Source organism: Temnothorax curvispinosus, unplaced genomic scaffold (assembly GCF_003070985.1).
Source record: "Temnothorax curvispinosus isolate PA1 unplaced genomic scaffold, ASM307098v1 QBEX01003106.1, whole genome shotgun sequence".
Lineage (NCBI taxonomy): Eukaryota > Metazoa > Arthropoda > Insecta > Hymenoptera > Formicidae > Temnothorax > Temnothorax curvispinosus.
The window spans coordinates 1-16207 of NW_020212886.1; the positions used below are offsets into that span (position 1 = coordinate 1).

At 38.7% G+C, this 16207-nt stretch overlaps 4 protein-coding genes across 9 annotated transcripts; 1 reads left to right on the forward strand and 3 right to left on the reverse strand.

The window, feature by feature from the left end:
* Positions 1 to 43: 43 nt before the first annotated feature.
* Positions 44 to 2678, reverse strand: LOC112452238 (CCR4-NOT transcription complex subunit 11-like). The gene has a single exon (XM_025012358.1). It carries the CDS (start codon positions 2256 to 2258, stop codon positions 891 to 893), a length of 1368 nt encoding a protein of 455 aa, XP_024868126.1. The 5' UTR covers positions 2259 to 2678; the 3' UTR covers positions 44 to 890.
* Positions 2679 to 3714: 1036 nt separating this feature from the next.
* On the forward strand, positions 3715 to 6831 carry LOC112452237 (F-box only protein 28). Its single transcript, XM_025012357.1, has 3 exons — positions 3715 to 4057; positions 4144 to 4392; positions 4586 to 6831. Exons 1-3 carry the CDS (start codon positions 3872 to 3874, stop codon positions 5363 to 5365), a joined length of 1215 nt encoding a protein of 404 aa, XP_024868125.1. The 5' UTR covers positions 3715 to 3871; the 3' UTR covers positions 5366 to 6831.
* Positions 6832 to 7042: 211 nt separating this feature from the next.
* On the reverse strand, positions 7043 to 11293 carry LOC112452236 (cilia- and flagella-associated protein 91-like). Of its 3 annotated transcripts, XM_025012356.1 has the most exons (11): positions 10859 to 10906; positions 10656 to 10765; positions 10212 to 10498; positions 9856 to 10064; positions 8938 to 9286; positions 8538 to 8866; positions 8207 to 8419; positions 7846 to 8141; positions 7517 to 7757; positions 7265 to 7455; positions 7044 to 7210 (listed from the first exon to the last, which is right to left on the reverse strand). In XM_025012356.1, the coding sequence occupies exons 3-10, from the start codon at positions 10492 to 10494 to the stop codon at positions 7324 to 7326; spliced, it is 2052 nt and encodes a 683-aa protein (XP_024868124.1). In that variant the 5' UTR covers positions 10495 to 10498; positions 10656 to 10765; positions 10859 to 10906; the 3' UTR covers positions 7044 to 7210; positions 7265 to 7323. The 3 variants fall into 3 exon arrangements, with proteins under 3 accessions (XP_024868123.1, XP_024868122.1, XP_024868124.1); XM_025012355.1 differs by having other exon boundaries at positions 7043 to 7210; positions 7535 to 7757; positions 10656 to 11293; XM_025012354.1 differs by having other exon boundaries at positions 7043 to 7210; positions 10656 to 11281.
* Positions 11294 to 11352: 59 nt separating this feature from the next.
* LOC112452235 lies at positions 11353 to 15982 on the reverse strand. Of its 4 annotated transcripts, XM_025012352.1 has the most exons (5): positions 15726 to 15982; positions 15060 to 15578; positions 14162 to 14748; positions 13022 to 14077; positions 11353 to 12976 (listed from the first exon to the last, which is right to left on the reverse strand). In XM_025012352.1, exons 2-5 carry the CDS (start codon positions 15565 to 15567, stop codon positions 11894 to 11896), a joined length of 3234 nt encoding a protein of 1077 aa, XP_024868120.1. In that variant the 5' UTR covers positions 15568 to 15578; positions 15726 to 15982; the 3' UTR covers positions 11353 to 11893. The 4 variants fall into 4 exon arrangements, with proteins under 4 accessions (XP_024868120.1, XP_024868119.1, XP_024868118.1 ...); XM_025012351.1 differs by having other exon boundaries at positions 11353 to 14077; positions 15824 to 15981; XM_025012350.1 differs by having other exon boundaries at positions 11353 to 14077; positions 15726 to 15981.
* Positions 15983 to 16207: the final 225 nt, after the last annotated feature.

The window sequence follows — 16207 nt, forward strand, 5'->3', positions numbered from 1 at the left end:
TATATATATATATATATATATATATATATATATATGTCTGTCATGTAGAACAGGAAGCGAAATTGTATTACTTACGATATTTATTATTGTAAATCATTTCTTTTATACTTGAAGTCTGGAGTACAATAGATAAAAATGTATAAAAATTTTACAATTATAAATTCGTTATTTACATATATTGCAAGGCATTTTTTTATTACACGATAGAACGTCTTATGGAATGTCACCGATATAGAAAAACATCGTATGTCAAATTCTAGATTTAGAAGTATTTCATGTAAATATATTATATTCTCAATGCTTCATATACAGGGTGGATCACTATAGTCACAGGCTAATATTGCTGAAACTGAACGAGATGTACAATTGTTATTTTCCAGCGACGTTTGGTCGATGTTCGGTATCAAAGCGGGCATTGCGTGATGAAATTAATTTTCCTCGTCCGCTTCGATGCCAAATAGTCTGAAAAATAAGAATTGCACATCTCGTTCAGTTTCAGCAATATAGCCTGTAACACCTTTAGTGATTCACCCTGTATGCATACCTACATATTTATAACAAACTTATATTCACTCCTACATACAACATTAAAATAATATAAATTTTTGTTTTTTCCAAGATTTTCTTTAAACCATCTCGTGCAAAAAGACACGTCGAATAACGTGTCTTTTTGCGCGAGATTGTTTTTTAAATACATGATCAATTTGAAAACTTTTCTGCTTATAAAAACTTAATAATATAACATAATCTTACAATGTGCCGTTTTATCTAATTAGGTGTATAGAGAATGCGATTTTAGGATACTCAGAGAAATCATGGTTTCTTATTCAATTCAATTACCTAATCGATTAATTATACCTTTTTACATAAATGCTCCAGACAGGCGCATTTTAACACATATCTGTCCTACTTCTCGTAGGTGGAGCGTTAAGCCCACCGGTATCACCGGACTCGAGTTGCTTTAGGAGCCGAAATAATGCGGCTGCCTCCCTGATGCGGCTGAATTCAACACAGAACGCTTGGATCTCGATAAACAATTCTTGCACGTTTATGATCTTGTTCCTTATCAAGGACTGCAGAAACACACAGACAAGTCGTACCAGTCGATTTTGCATGTAACGGTCCTTGATGGTCTCGCAAGTGGATATACAATTGCTGATATACAAATGTACAAATTCCGTCGGCAGGTCCACCGTGGTGGTCAATCTGTTGACGACCTCCATGGAGTGTAGGGACATCTCCATGTTCACCAGCACACTGAAGTATTCCGTGATCTGGCTGGATTGCATTAGCTTCAGTAAAACCTCAATGGCGATTAAAGGATTATTCTCAACCAGGTCCGGTAACTTGGGGGGCGTGAGTCCGATGTGATAAACGAGCTTCGGATCCTTGTCCAATTCGCTGATCAAATATTGCTGCTGCGTCAGCGTTAATACGTTCTTGAAGGCTTTGCCCATGAGTTTACGTGCCTCGGCGCTGGCGCAGTTCGACACGCACATACTGGTGTCGTACTCGATCGTGAACTGAGTCGGCTCCGTGACGTGGAACCAGGCTATCTCGTTGATGCCGTGATAAATCGGCGGCACGAGTCTCAGGAACTCAGGATGATAGCTCTGACTGCACAGGGGCGGATCGCCGATGGTTAGGTTCTCCAGGATACTCTGCACAGACGCCACGTCGTATTCCGTCCCTTTGGAGTGATCCATGTCGGGCAGGATTATAGGATTTCCGCATTTACTTACGGACGGCAGCTCGGACTGGTGTTCCGCCAGCTGCAGCTGCAAGTTGGTCAGATCGATGGACGGCACGGCGGCGAACGAGAACTCGTCCACGATCTGGCGCGGCGTCTTCTTCATTACGTCCTTCTGATTGTATCCCATCAAACTGACGAGCAGGTTCCTCTCACAATTCGACAGAAACGGTATGTGACCGGTGTGGCCGGTTGGTTTCGAGCTACCGTTGTTGGTGTCCTCCTGCGACTTGAGCACCTGTACGAATACAGAGGCGAAAGGCGTGGAAGCCAACGGCTCGCCGCGGTACAGGTCGAACAGCAACGTCAACGCCACGACACGTTGCACGTGCTTGGGCAGCAGGTCGACTTGCTGCAAGTGCAGCAGAAGAATCGTTCCGACCTTGAAGCGCTGCTCCTTAGGGAAGGTTTGATGCAGCTGATTGCAGAGGCTCTCCAAGCTGGTGTCCAGGTTCTCCTCTTTGAGGATGTCCAGCAGCTTCACGATGTCCTTCGGATCGAGTGCCATCCTCGCTAAGCGGCGAACGAAATACCTGCGACGATACGCCTCTTCGCCGACGAGACCCTACGCATCTGCTTCGTGTCGTCATATACGTAATGTCATGTATGTAAATATATAAAGCGGGAGCTCGCTTTCACACGTGGAAATATCACGCGTGTTCGCGACCACGAAGAGTCCGCAGGCGGAGGCTGGCGGAGGCTTGATGTTGACCCTCCTTCAGAACAATGTTCCAAAAATAGCCCCGAACCAGATCACGGGAACCGTTTTACAGCTGACCGTTTGGCCCAGCTGTAAACGCGTGAACCTTGATGTGGACACCGTAGACTTGGAGTTTTCCATCTGCTTCCTTTTTCGCTACGGCAGTTTTTGTTTGTTTACTTGACCAGCACCTTCTGCATCTGAACGCAGAAAGTGCAAGTAGAAGGAACAGACGCGTCTGCTATACCACCATAGGCATAAGAATATATATAGACGTACGTACAGAGAGAAAGTTTTGGCTGTACCCGAATCCTGTCGGTATGTGCACGTTTTTGTGGTTCTCTTCCGTGCTATGTCTACACGATTTTTTTATTCTCTTTGGAAATAAAACCAAAAAATCGTAAATCTAACGGAAGAGAACCAAAAAAATCGTGAACATAACATATATATATATATATATAAAAGAGAACCCCAAAATCGTTGACATTACTACAAAATAGTGGACATAACATGGAAGAGAACCACAAAAACGTGCACATACCGACAGGATTCTGGTATGTACAACCAAAACGCATAGAGATATAAAGCCCGGTGTCCACGATGCAAGAACTGTGTCCAAGTTTCGGTTTAAGCCAATGAAACTGCTACTTTTCTGTAAGAGCTGCAAGTTGATTGGCTTAAATCGAAACTTGGACACAGTTCTTGCATCGTGGACACCGTACTTAAGAATAGAGTGCACAAGTCAAGGCTGAGTTTCCACTGAGCGCGTCACGCGTCGCGTCATCACGAGTTAACCAATCAAAATAGATTATACATATAGGCTGCGGTCCATTTGATGATACAAATTCTTTGGAGCGTCCTTCTTCTTCTTTCTTCATTGAAAGAAAAGAGAAGGGGAATGCTTCAAAGCATTTGTAGCGTCAAGTGGACCGCAGCCATAGGCTGCGGTCCACTTGACGCTACAAATAATCCTTTCTTTTTTAGCACATGCTAAAATGCATTTATCAACCAGTGCAGCTAAAAGAAACAGACCCCCCCGTGTTGCACTAGTTTTCCCAGTAGAAAACGCATATAATGCTAGGTCTACAATGCGAATCATAAAGTCGTGAGTCGTAAGAATTGACCAATCACAATCTAATTTGAGGAGAATAATCGACTGTGATTGGTCAATTCTTACGACTCACGACTTTACGACTCGCATTGTAGACTAGCATAAGTCATCGACATCGAAGCCTGTGGGCTGTGAGCAACTGAGCTGCGAGCAGTGTGAGCAGTGTGAGCACTCGAGCAGTACAGACCAGTGTGAGCACGAGCCAATCTGCATTCTGCATTCTGCATCCTACACTCTGCAGTTGATTCGCGTCAATACGGTCTGGTTTTAGTCGTGAGGACGAGGAGTGAAAGCCTCTCGCGTTACACACATGGAATGGAAAAGAACGTCAATTGATATGGTTGACGAGCAACGGAGACGGTTTTACGATCCTGCGGATCCTGCCGCGCGTCAAACGAACGATAACGCGCAACTGCAGCTGATAAATCTCCCCGACGTTTGCTTGGAGGCGATCCTGTCTAACCTCTCCTACGATGAGATATCTAAATATAGGATCGTAAGGATCGCCCTTTGGCATTCGCAAGAATTCTCCCTCGTTCTATCGGCTGCGACAGTGCGTAGATCTCACGATGTGCTTGTCAGGTTTGCAGACAGTTCGATCGGATCTGCAAAAAGCTGCTCAACCGTGGCTTCAATCTCATGGAGAAATATCACGCCCAATGCCTCCGGACTGTCAAAGGCAAGCTGCCGAGGCGAGAGTCGGAGCGACGCAGCCATCCTCTCGCGCGACACTGCGATATCTTGACGGCGATAGAAACGAGAATCTCTATGTTATCAATGACTTTTATCAAATACGTGGACCTGAACGTTTGCTGCTTTATTCCAGGAAAGGTAATGGATTTTTGCTTCACGCGACAACGTTACCGTTGTTCTTAGCTTCATTTACAAACATCTCTTATATTATTCATAAGATTTCTCATATATATATATATATATATATATTTTTTTTTTTTAAGAGCTAAGCTCTTATTCATGTAAGTTGGAACGTGTTGAATAATAAATTTGTTGCAACTATGTACCCCAGGTAATCGATGAAATTTTTCGTGTTCTTCGATTAATTCGAGAGACAAAGACACCGCCCAGGGCACACGAGATACTTCAGGAGCTGCGGGATATAAGCAGCATGGCCATGGAGCATTTCGACGAGAAGATCTTGCCGGATTTGAAGCACAACATCTGCACGTCCATGGTCGGCACTGTGAATTCATACGACCTACCTGGTGGCGTCATGATCTCCCACGGTAGAAACATAAATAACTCTTCACTGCCGCATTGCAACAATCATAACATAACCTGCTCAGAGAAGCTTAACCAGAGTTTTAAGAAGATTAACGATCGTACGAAAAAGAACAAGATGTTCTTCGTATCCATGAAAAACCAAATGGGTAGAATGAAGTTCAGAATCCAGAGGCAAGAGTATCTGGTACGGAAGCAAACCATGAAATTATATAAGCAGGCAAAGAAGATACAGGATCAGGACACGCAGTTAGCCGAGATGCGGAAGCATCTCGAGGAGTGGGAACAGAAGATGGTCGATTTGACTACTGAAGTGAGTCGAGCGCGGGAAGGCACTCAGAATCCCGATTCGTTAGAAAATCGCAAGCGGAAAGCGCACATTATCAATACCGAGACCGAGACGCTTCAACAGACGAACGAATTGCAAGCTAAGAAACGGAAACTCATAGTTGAGAGGAAACCGTCGAGCGATGCGCAGGACATGAAGTTTAAGAAATTTATGTCGGACTTACTTGGAAAAAATACGTTAGACAATTATTTCGTTGAGCCACCGTCGTGCCCGCGCTAACTCGGCTCTTTTTACATTTTAAGAGGTCTAGTACGAAGATTTTTGCAGAATTATATACTCTTTATATAATGCATTTTTCAACTGTTATAACGAAATGGATATAATGATCGTGAAATACACTTAATACATCTAAAAGAATCCCGTACGATTTATTGAACACGAATGAGTTATATTTTTGCAAAAAGAAAACTAAAGAGTAGGGGTATGTTAAAAAATATGACATTACCTCAGAAATCTAGGAAAATGAAGTGTATGATTTTCATTCAATTGATTCTATATTGCATTTCTTTTATAAAGATTTTCGGTTTTCATTCGTGCTTTTATTATATTAACTGTTATTTCCTATATAAATGTAAATTCGTGTAGGTAAACGTACGGACGATCTTGTGAGCGCGACTTTCAAATGCCTATAACTCAGAAACTAATTACAGAAAGTTAATGAAATTTGAAACTTTTTATCAGGCACACAAGTACTACAATTATAAATACATATTAAAAATTCATAAAAATTGATCGAAAACGGTTTTTCTATACATAAATCGTGCGAGATCCTTTAACTCAATTTATGAAGGTTATTTTCAAACATTATCTGTGAAAAAGTAAGTTTAAGTAAGAATTAATATTTTTAGTTTATTAAGCTTTTTGTCTTATTATAGAAATAACACTATATGAACTAATGTATTTAGTTGGGTTTATAGTGCTTTACTTGATTCTTGTCTAAAGTATGTATGTATGTATATATACATATATACATATATGTATGTATATCTGTATCTTAGAAGTAAAGGATTGTATCTCCAGTTTTTGTTAAAATGGAATTAATACACTTTTCAATATAACAGGAGCTTAAATTATATAATAGTAAAGCGTTTTATGTCTATTATTACTTGTTCCTAAAATACAATGTTCAGAAAAAGTCGGATGAAACATTTTTATAGTGCTTAATTTTTAAACCAGGTACAGCGTGTTATTGGCAGTTGCACTATTAAACATGTCAGTTAAAATACTTGATTAAAAACTATAAGTTACTAATACTTTTATCTTATGTACATCTAGAAAAATATATATCATTTTCCTATTTAAAACTTTAAACCTTGTTTTATCGAAATGTTAAGAAAATGGACATACCTACGCGATCCTTTACCTCTAAGGTACAGATATGTATATATATTTAAAAAAATGTTTTTTCAGATATAAATGCAGCGTAAATTGGTTAAAAGATTATTTTATCGTGCATTTATTAAGAAATTGAACAAGAGTAAGGAGACAATAAACTGGATATTGCAATAACATTAATGTACATTTCATTAAAATATTTGAATATTATCGTAGTAAAATGTACATTAATGTGTAGTTTTATTAAAGTGATATTAAAATATTATTTTAATGAAACAAATTACTTTAAACACTGAAAGACATTGGTTTTATTTTTAGTGTTATATAAGTTCTTTAACGTGTGTATAATTGATTTTATTATATGTAGTTATATGTAATCATTAACGTATAAAAGACTGTAATTCATATTAAACTGATCAACATACAGTTTGGATTGACATTTTATCTCTAATTTATATAATTCATTCTTTTATAAAGACATCTAAGTTGAAAGAAATATTTATCGGAAGACAATGTACATAAGCTAAAATAATTTATCCATTATTAATTTATTGACGTAAAGATACAGTTTATTACATAGTATTGATGATGATAGAGTAATATAAATTTAACGTAGATTTTATAAACATTCAACCAGAATTATATTGATTGAACTACAATGTTAATACATATATTTATCAATTTGCACAATAGATTCGATTATTTTTGAAAGTTTAAATAGACAACTTCTATATTTTCGGTCAAAACTTAACTTTTATTATAACTATTATTAAGTTTTATTATAAAAAAACATATATAAAAAGTGTTTTCAGATCAAAGTAGCCTTTGATTTCCGATACATATTATTGAGCTTTCATTAAAGAATCGTTTTGTGAATCTGTTTCTGAATCTATTTCTGAATCTGCTCGCTTTTTATCTTCAATATCTGTTTCGTGGATTGGGAGTTCTAATTCTTCTGTCTTGATATCTTGGTCCTGGAAAAATAAATTAATATTTTTACACGAAAAATGACATAAACAAATCATCAATCTTTACCGTAGCCGCGCGAATTACTTGCATATCTTCATTTTTTACATAAACTTCTTGATCTGTGACTTGCGATGGTTCATCGGGTGGTAAATCTAAAATTTTCTCGTAAATTAATGTATATGCGTGCCGCATATAACTTTGTTGTTGATCGCGAATCTTTTCTCTCATGTTGTGTTTTTCCACTTCGGGTAAAACAAAATTGTAGATCATATCCGCCACCAATTCCTCATCTGCCAACTTATCAGCGCTACGAAAATACAACTGTGTTTTACACGTTGTTTTGATGAAATAATTTGTTTATACCTGTTGATTATCAATGCGTATATTTTTCTTACTTTTCTGTAGCATGTTTCGATATAACATCCACTTTGTCGCAAACTTCTAAGATACGTTCTTTAGCCGCTTTATCAGATATCCAATCGATTTCATCCCTCACAATGTCCTCCAAGTAAGTTTCTACAGAGTCCTGATTTACTTTCACGATTTGCTTGAACATTTCATCGAATTCACGTCGTCGATTACGTTCCGCTTGTCGCCTGCCAGCTTCGGCGGCCTCTCTCATACATCTTTCTCTTTCGGCAAGCAAGGCAAAAGCGTGAGCTCTACGTTCGTCTTCTAATCTCACTAACTCCTGCAGATAACAAGAGAGAGAGATAATCGAACGAACTGTTTCGATAAAAGATTACAAAAACTTACCTTGCTGAGAAAATCTAACGTCCCACAGACTGTCTTCCCCTCTAAGGAATCGAGAATCTCACACAAACGATCTTCCTGTACCGATTGATCGTTCTGTAGTTGCCGCAAATTTATCATGTGTGTCTTTTCATCATCATGATCTTCCTGCTCGGGCGCTTGAGTCGATTCCAATTCCTCGATCAGCTCTCTGCATCTATCGCGTCCTTTGTACATCTGTAAAATATATGAAATTGTATCTTTCCTCTATTTCTACTGCGATAGAAACATAACTTTATAGTATCTTGCTCTGTATATCTATTTTAAAATGCACGACGAATGATCTGTACTTTACCATACACTGTATCGCTCTGCCTTTAACAAGCTTCTGAATAAACGTAGCAGACTCTTCCCGTTGTTTCTGCTTATTGTCCCATGTGCCCGATCTACGCGGTGTGACGGGCAAAGCCGGCAGTTCGTGATTACGCCTCACTAATCTTGGACTCTCATCCACGGATTTGACTTTCATTCGTATGGCCTTCAGGTCGGAGTGTAGTTGCTTCAGTTTTTCCTCCGTCCATCTGGTTTCTCGTACACAGATGTCTATCGGTTTGGGCCCATGTTTAATCGCTTTCGGTTCCTCGATAGTTGGTAACCAACTGAGTGTTGCGTCTTCTTCTTGTTCTAATTGTAATTAACAATTGCGATGAATTGAGTAGCGGCGATTGATGCTAATTACTATCGAATATACTCACGCTCAATGTGGCTTTCGCTTAAGAACCGCTTCTGCAAGATTTCGTGCCGCCTTTGGGGATGTTCGCCGAAACGCATTTGCGGTGCGTACAGGTCAGATTTCGGGTCGATATGCCGTTCAATTATGTCGGGTTTACGAGGTTGCTGCTCGTCGCGACGTTTCCTACGTAATTTTCGCAAATCTCGTTTAAGATTATGTCTGATAGTCTTAATTTGGTTGTCCCGACATTTGCTCAGTTTGTTCTCGAGCCTACTGAAACGACCCTGCATTTTTTTCTCGTATTCCGACTCACGACTCTGCAGGAGGTCCCTCATCAGATCCAGACGTAAATCCATTATGAGTTGAATCTCCTAAAATTATTACATAGTTAAAGAAAGGAAGAAACATAGGTGTTACGTGTAGGTATTATGTAAACAACTGAGATTTTTATAAAATTATTATCTTAGTAGAAAAATGTCTCAGAATTGTTCATATTATTAATCAGAATTTCTATAAAAATTTTAAGACTTTCTGAGAATGCTAAGAATTTTTAAGACTTTTTTATACGATTTGGAACGTTTTTCAGAAAAACTCTGATAAAATAATATAATAAAATATTTCAGATTTTTCCCGCCAACACATCTTTGTAGAAGTTTAATAAATATGAGAAAATCTGCGCAAATTATCAGAAATTTTCATGTACATATACGGATACTGAAATATTCCGAAAATCCTCATCCAATTATTTCTGAAAGTATCTGAGAAATTTTATGTATTTTTTCCAGAATTTTTCGTAAGTTTAAATTCTTAGGAAAATTCTGAGAAAATATGAGAAATTTTTTCACCAGGGTACATAATTGAAGAAAGAAGAAATGTTGATATTGTAGGCAAGATGATTGAGACTCTTAATTCCTTGCTGAGATTCCATTTTGAAACTCACCGACTCTCGAAATGCCCATTCGTCTATCTCCAAGGTCGTTATTATTGAATCTCGCATCTTTATGTTGGCCGGCGTATCCATCGGCGGTAATACGGCTTCCCAAGCTTTCTTCATCCGCATCCTGTTGATAAGGTGCACCTCATGGACGCCTGCGGGTAGTCCATGCTCCCAAGTTAGATGAGCTAACGCCAGCACTTCAGGATTGTGACCTAAATGAAAATTAGGATATCTCCACTAGAATTCTGCATCTCCAGTTTTGTGTCTTCCTCGTGTGTTTTCTTTTTCTTTGCCACTATTCCGATTTCTTAATTGATTTATTCTACGAATATGATACTGTAATATAATTGCGTTGTCACCTGGAACAATTTTACATGGTGGCTCCCAAGGTTCGGTTTGCGCCTCGCTCTCTCTGTAATCCGTCTGGGTTTCTGCATTTTTGTAGGGCTCTGATTTAGGGAGTGCGGTGTAACATCGTCTTTGTACAGTTTGCAGAATTCCGCTTAGAGCCTTGCGCTCCAAACAGCGTGGGATGTCCGCGGTTTGTACTTTCGGTATGGTAGTAAAAGGTACCATCGATCTTCGAAAATGCCTGTACGTATCTCCGCCAATAATTTCGATCGTTTTACCTTCTACAGCCATTCTTCTGTAAATCCAAGAGTTTAAAGTTTCTTAACTGAATTAACGTCTCTGTATATATAGAAAAATATGTTGAATTGCAGGACTTGAGGACTTGATGAGAATAAGAAAACATTCTTGGAAAAAAAAAACAGTGTATTGTGTGTGTATGAGCAAAGACTTACCCAAGATTTAAAGAATAACTGCACGCACATAACTTATATCTTTTTAAAAGATCATCCTTATAATCTTGAAACTTCTCGTTATCTCTTACTTCAGGATGTTCAAATGTTCTCTGGAAGAAATGTAAAATATTAATAAATTTAGAAAGAACCATGTCATCTATATTGTAATCTTAAGTATACTCTATTAATTAATGAACACTTACAAACAGATTAGCTTTCTGAGCCTTGGGCAATCTGAAATAATTGTTGCTGCTGCATACAGTGCAAGTATAGCTCGCTAATGCATCATCAAAAAATTATTAATTACTGCCTAACCGTTAAACTTATGTGACATATATATCTTACGACGTTTCACGTTTCCTTTCGCCATAATTTGCATTGCACTTAATTGCACAGCTTATTATATACTGTATTTAAAACGTTCAACTTGGTCCCATTCTTGCAAAAGCCATAAGTATCTGTCGCACATAAGTAAACTCATAAACCGTTTAATAATCCAGTATTGATCAAACAGCATACCATAGCAGCGAAAATGTACAGGAAGAGGAAGAATAAACGTCAGCAATGATCAATAATGTATATATTTTATATTCTTAGAATACTCATGTTACACTTAACAGTGATTAAATGTTTACATATCAATATGTAGTAACATATTATATATATATGTATATATGATTAGCATTTTAATTCATATATAGATAGCGGGATCGTTACATTTAACTTATTACTGATATAACGTATACTTTCAACGTTAATTATATTAACATTTTTATGCGATCGTAAGTTATAAATTTTAATATATTTGTATATATAAAGAGTTATTGAAATCACCTTTGGCACATACAGTTACTTCTTCATTCGTAACTGCATTCTGAAAAAAACTTTTAATTATTCATAAATGATCAACAGATATGTGATTATAGAAATTCTCTTCAAAATTAAACGTTAAAGGTTTTAATTGCGAGAGCAACTGTATTCTTATATGTACAAATACGCATATATTTGCATCCTTTTTTATTTCGCGAAGAAGACTGCATATAAATATTAATATAAATTGCTTTTATATAACAATTGATATTAGAATTATGATTGTTACTGTATACTTTTGCAAATAGTGCACGGGACTATTTGATAATTCTTTAATTCTGTTAATCTGTTAACGAATCCATTAAAGACCGTTACAATGAAAGTTTCCTCAATAATTTATATAATTCGACGAAAACCTTGCAGTTTCTTCAGACATTTAATCTACGCAATGGCTTAAAATAGCCGTTTCCAAAAGAGCCTAGATATTCTGGCCAGCTCTGACGTGACGAAATATTTCTGCACGTTTGATTAGGTAACATATCCTCCGGACATACGCATTCTAACTTCATCCTGTATATTGTCATTTGGCCAAGCGCGATTTTGGTATTTTCCCTATCCTTCGACTCTTGATACAATCTGTAATTAATGCCCCGCTCGGCTAAACATTCGCTGATGATGTCGTCGTCCTTCTTATACTCAAATTTATTATCTCTCTCTAACAACGCTTTCTTTTTACGAATGCACTGATCCGCTTGCGACAAAATCAGAGACACTTCGGACGACGGTAGCCAGAATGTAGAGAACACTAAATCCACCGAAGTCCTTCCCTTGGATTCGGTAATGGATGGCAACAGAATACCAGTCGGCGCCTGCTTCTGAATCCCATTGATACCGCTCGACCGAGAATTGTCGGTTCCAGAGTCTCGTTTCGTTTTTCGTTTTTGTCTTATTTTAAAATCTTTATCACTTACCGACGACAATATTCGCAATTGCTTTCTGTTAATCTTGCCTTTACTTTGATTTTTCAATGATTCCCGTTTAAATATTTTTTCTATACTAGCGTCATCATCCGCGTCTTGGATAATGCTGGGAAAACTATGCTTATAAATCTGTCTCCGCTGTGTCGCGTCTACGACTTTCTTAGTAGTGGAAGTTTCATCTTGATGATTGGTGATCATTTGATTTTTAGTAACATTTGATTCATCGGTGTGTGTGTCGTTCAGATATTCCATACTAATATTGACTTCTGTTAATCCGCTCGTATTTAATGCACTCCGTATTGTAGTAGTCCTTTCCATATTTGATTTATCGCTCGACATAGTTGACGATACCTCCTCTTGAGATTTTGAAATTGGCGTCATTAATACATTCATTGTATCAGGTTTGTTCATCGAGCCATTCTTCTTGTTCTTGATTTCCTTCATTCCTCTCTTATTCTCTGTGTTAATATTCTTGTGATCCAACTGCAAATTATGTTGCGTCGATTCGGGTGTTGGGTAATCGCTAATTTCCTTGGAGCCATGTTCTTTGTCAGAAATATTTATTGAATATGGATCCTTAGCTACAATAATGCTCCTCTGCTCTCGCACTTCACCTTGCGAATAATCCACACTCTGCTGTCCGTCTTCATTGTTACTATTATCACTTTCGTATATACTACCATATTCTTTATCCGTCTGCATATCGTCATCCATCCATTTGTTATCCTGCTTCCATGCTTGATCTACGTCTAAATTCTCTACGGTGTCCTCGGGATTGTGCTTCTTGTGGCTCTTGAATTCGTCAACGTTTTCGTATATTGCATCCGAGTCGTATTTGCCGATCTCGAGTATATTATTATCTTTATGCTTGAAGATGCTTTCTTTTCGATGGTTTTTATGAACTCCCGGCGATCTCTCGGAAACGAGCGGTATGTTTGCGTAAGTGTCCGGGATTTTTAATCCCGAATAGGAGTTCAGGTACTTTTCCTCTTCCTTTCGTGAATCGACTGAATTATTGAATTCCAGGGACTTCCAATCCTCCGAAAAGTACAACGACACTCCGGGCGGACCGACGTGCTGGCTCAAAGCTAGAAGTCTCGTAGTGAGCGTTGAATTGAATCTCAGGAAGCAAGGATCGGCGCGCGTTTGCGACATGAAACTCTGTTCTTTCAAGAACTGATATTTTTCCTTGACTCCCTCGTAGTTTAAACAGTCGGTGGACCAATGCAAAAACCAGTCGTTGCCAAATCCGTCGACGGTGACCGACAAACCGGACATTTGCCCGCTCAAGCTATCCTCCATCGGTTTTTCGAGCAAAGGCAGTCCATTACGACCGTCTATGACCGTGGCTATGGTATAATAGTACGTGGCCAAACCAGTACCTATCTGATGCTTCACCATAAAGTCCGGTATATCGTCGTCGTTATAATAACCGGGAATGGGAATGCTGATTACTTCGGAATTGGGGACTGTATAATTCCAGATAGGTTCAAACGTGGATCCGTTGTATGCCACAATCGTAGAATTGAACATAGCGGCGACAATATCTTCAATTCCATCCGACGTAATATCAATTAGGATCGGTGGCAACAGTGCATTTTTGCCGGTGTTATGATTAAGCTTTCGTAATTGCTGCAACAAAAGCATTCAAAGTATTAATTAACGTGATAATTCTTTCACATTGAAACACTTGACAGATTTTTTTATATTACATACCAAATCACCGTAAAATATATTAGCTTGGGACACTATATATAATCCGCCGGCATCTTGTTGACTGGTTGTAGCCAGAACAAATATATTTTCTCCGTCAGGATGCACTATAATTTGCGGGGCTACGAACAGCTGTTCCGTATCCGGTAAATCAATGTTGCGTATGACATTACCACTTCTACCCGATATCACGAGTATGTTGCTCGCTTGAATGTTGTCCGATTGGACGGCATGCGACGCTATTACGTCGCCAGTACCGTCGCCGTCCATATCCGCTGTAAATCTAGCATCGTAAACGTCCAAAGTTATTTGCAGCTCTGAAGCTGAATCTTGAAGTGGTATATCCCATATGTTGGAACCGTCACGGCCGTTAATAGCTTGCACTCCACCGCGTCCAGATATGACGCAATCCTTAATCTTGTCGTTTGTCAAGTCTGCGCCACAGTCAACGGAAAATATCGAATGGGCAGTCCAATGTGTCCAGATGGTTTCGCCCGTTTTACCGTTCAGCGCCAGTACACCGCCTAGACATGGCGTTTGTCTCCCAAAATATATAGTACAGATATATTTCGTATCCATTGTATCCAGACCTGAATTTGTAAATCAATAACTGTTATACTGATTGATTAAACTAATGATTTAATCATAAAATAATTTATTCATCAATTATTCACCTTAGACTGTTAAGAAACATCGTGTAAACGAAGCAAGACAAAATGAAGCAAGACAAAATCTGTAAAAGAAGCAAACAAAATAAAAGTAGCTAATTGTAAATCACAATGCACTATGGGGTGCAATGGCAAACTATATTATATACAAAAAAGAAAGCAGAAAATATTAAAATATTAAAATAATAATACAAAACATCCATTTATTCGGGTTAAACGTGATGCTTTTATACCTGTGCTAAATCCCACAATAATATCCTCAATTCCATCAGAGTTAACATCGTTGCTCCTAAGAGGTGCCTCAGGTATTAACTTTGGCAACGATCTGGTCCATAAAACCTTGGACGACAGTGACGTACACGGAATTATCTCAGATTCATTCGCAGGCTCTTTCAGCTCGGGCGACAGCCAGCTTTTCAATATAGTTAACGGCATCGGGAATATATTTGCGGTAAATATACAAAGTACAATTAAGCCTAACACTATGATCAAGGCTGTAATTCCGTAGCATAACGGCACAAGGAACGCCTTGTATGGGACCTTATGACTCTGGAAGCTGCAAGATTTTTTGGATTTTCTACGAGGTGCCATCAAGGGCCGCTTCACTCCGTCATCATCCAACTTCAATCCACCGTTTCTCCCATCCCTGATGAACACCTCGTCGTCGATGTCGGTGAGGTCGTCGTCGTCGAGGCTGTCTCTCACCGCCAGTTTCGGCAAAGTCGGATATACCGCTGTCATGTTGTTAATATCTGAAAAATTTGAAAATGGCTCATAAAGTTCAACGAGAGAACGGCTACGTTTATGAGTAAGAACGACTGCGAATTGAGCAATATTAAGTGGGCCAAAATATCGGTGAAAATATTACGGAATCACAAACATATGTATGTATGTCGTACCTGGGGACGCGTACGTAATTCTTTAAAACGCACGCAGAATGTAAATTTTTCCCAGGGTGACTTCGATTCTCGCGTTAAATACGCTTACTACAGCTCACCTCGAACGCTTTCAAAGGAACGTCATGCTGCGGCACTTGTCGCGATTAAAAAATGTATACAAATAAAATGGTACAAGCACACCACTCACACTAGTGCAATATTACGCAGGTGCTGTCGCTGTCGCTGCGATTTTCCGGATCTTCTAGTTATTATAGAGCTACCAGTGGCTCCTGGCTCCCATCTGTAGCCACTGGACGTAAGAAAAAACTAGATTGTAGTTAACCGACGGTTAAAGGCCTTCACACATAAAATGCCGTAAGGACGTAAAACGTAAGCGTAAGAAAATCGATCAATCCCAATCAAGTATTTTCCCCTACTGGAGTTACGGACAGCGCAATACTTGATTGGGATTGGTCGATTTTCTTACGCATACGTTTTACGTT

What these genes read in the sequence shown, in the direction of transcription:
- LOC112452238 (XM_025012358.1), bottom strand. Translation starts at nt 2,258, where the DNA reads ATGGCACTCGATCCGAAGGACATCGTGAAGCTGCTGGACATCCTCAAA.
- LOC112452237 (XM_025012357.1), top strand. Translation starts at nt 3,872, where the DNA reads ATGGAATGGAAAAGAACGTCAATTGATATGGTTGACGAGCAACGGAGA. An exon ending in AGATATCTAAATATAGGATC is followed by an intron (nt 4,058 to 4,143) that starts GTAAGGATCGCC and finishes TGTGCTTGTCAG; the next exon opens with GTTTGCAGACAGTTCGATCG. An exon ending in GCTGCTTTATTCCAGGAAAG is followed by an intron (nt 4,393 to 4,585) that starts GTAATGGATTTT and finishes TATGTACCCCAG; the next exon opens with GTAATCGATGAAATTTTTCG.
- LOC112452236 (XM_025012354.1), bottom strand. Translation starts at nt 10,807, where the DNA reads ATGGTTCTTTCTAAATTTATTAATATTTTACATTTCTTCCAGAGAACA. An exon ending in CGTTAGATTTTCTCAGCAAG is followed by an intron (nt 8,142 to 8,206) that starts GTAAGTTTTTGT and finishes TGTTATCTGCAG; the next exon opens with GAGTTAGTGAGATTAGAAGA. An exon ending in TCGAAACATGCTACAGAAAA is followed by an intron (nt 7,758 to 7,845) that starts GTAAGAAAAATA and finishes GTATTTTCGTAG; the next exon opens with CGCTGATAAGTTGGCAGATG.
- LOC112452235 (XM_025012351.1), bottom strand. Translation starts at nt 15,567, where the DNA reads ATGACAGCGGTATATCCGACTTTGCCGAAACTGGCGGTGAGAGACAGC. An exon ending in TATTGTGGGATTTAGCACAG is followed by an intron (nt 14,749 to 15,059) that starts GTATAAAAGCAT and finishes TTACAAATTCAG; the next exon opens with GTCTGGATACAATGGATACG. An exon ending in ATATATTTTACGGTGATTTG is followed by an intron (nt 14,078 to 14,161) that starts GTATGTAATATA and finishes CTTTTGTTGCAG; the next exon opens with CAATTACGAAAGCTTAATCA.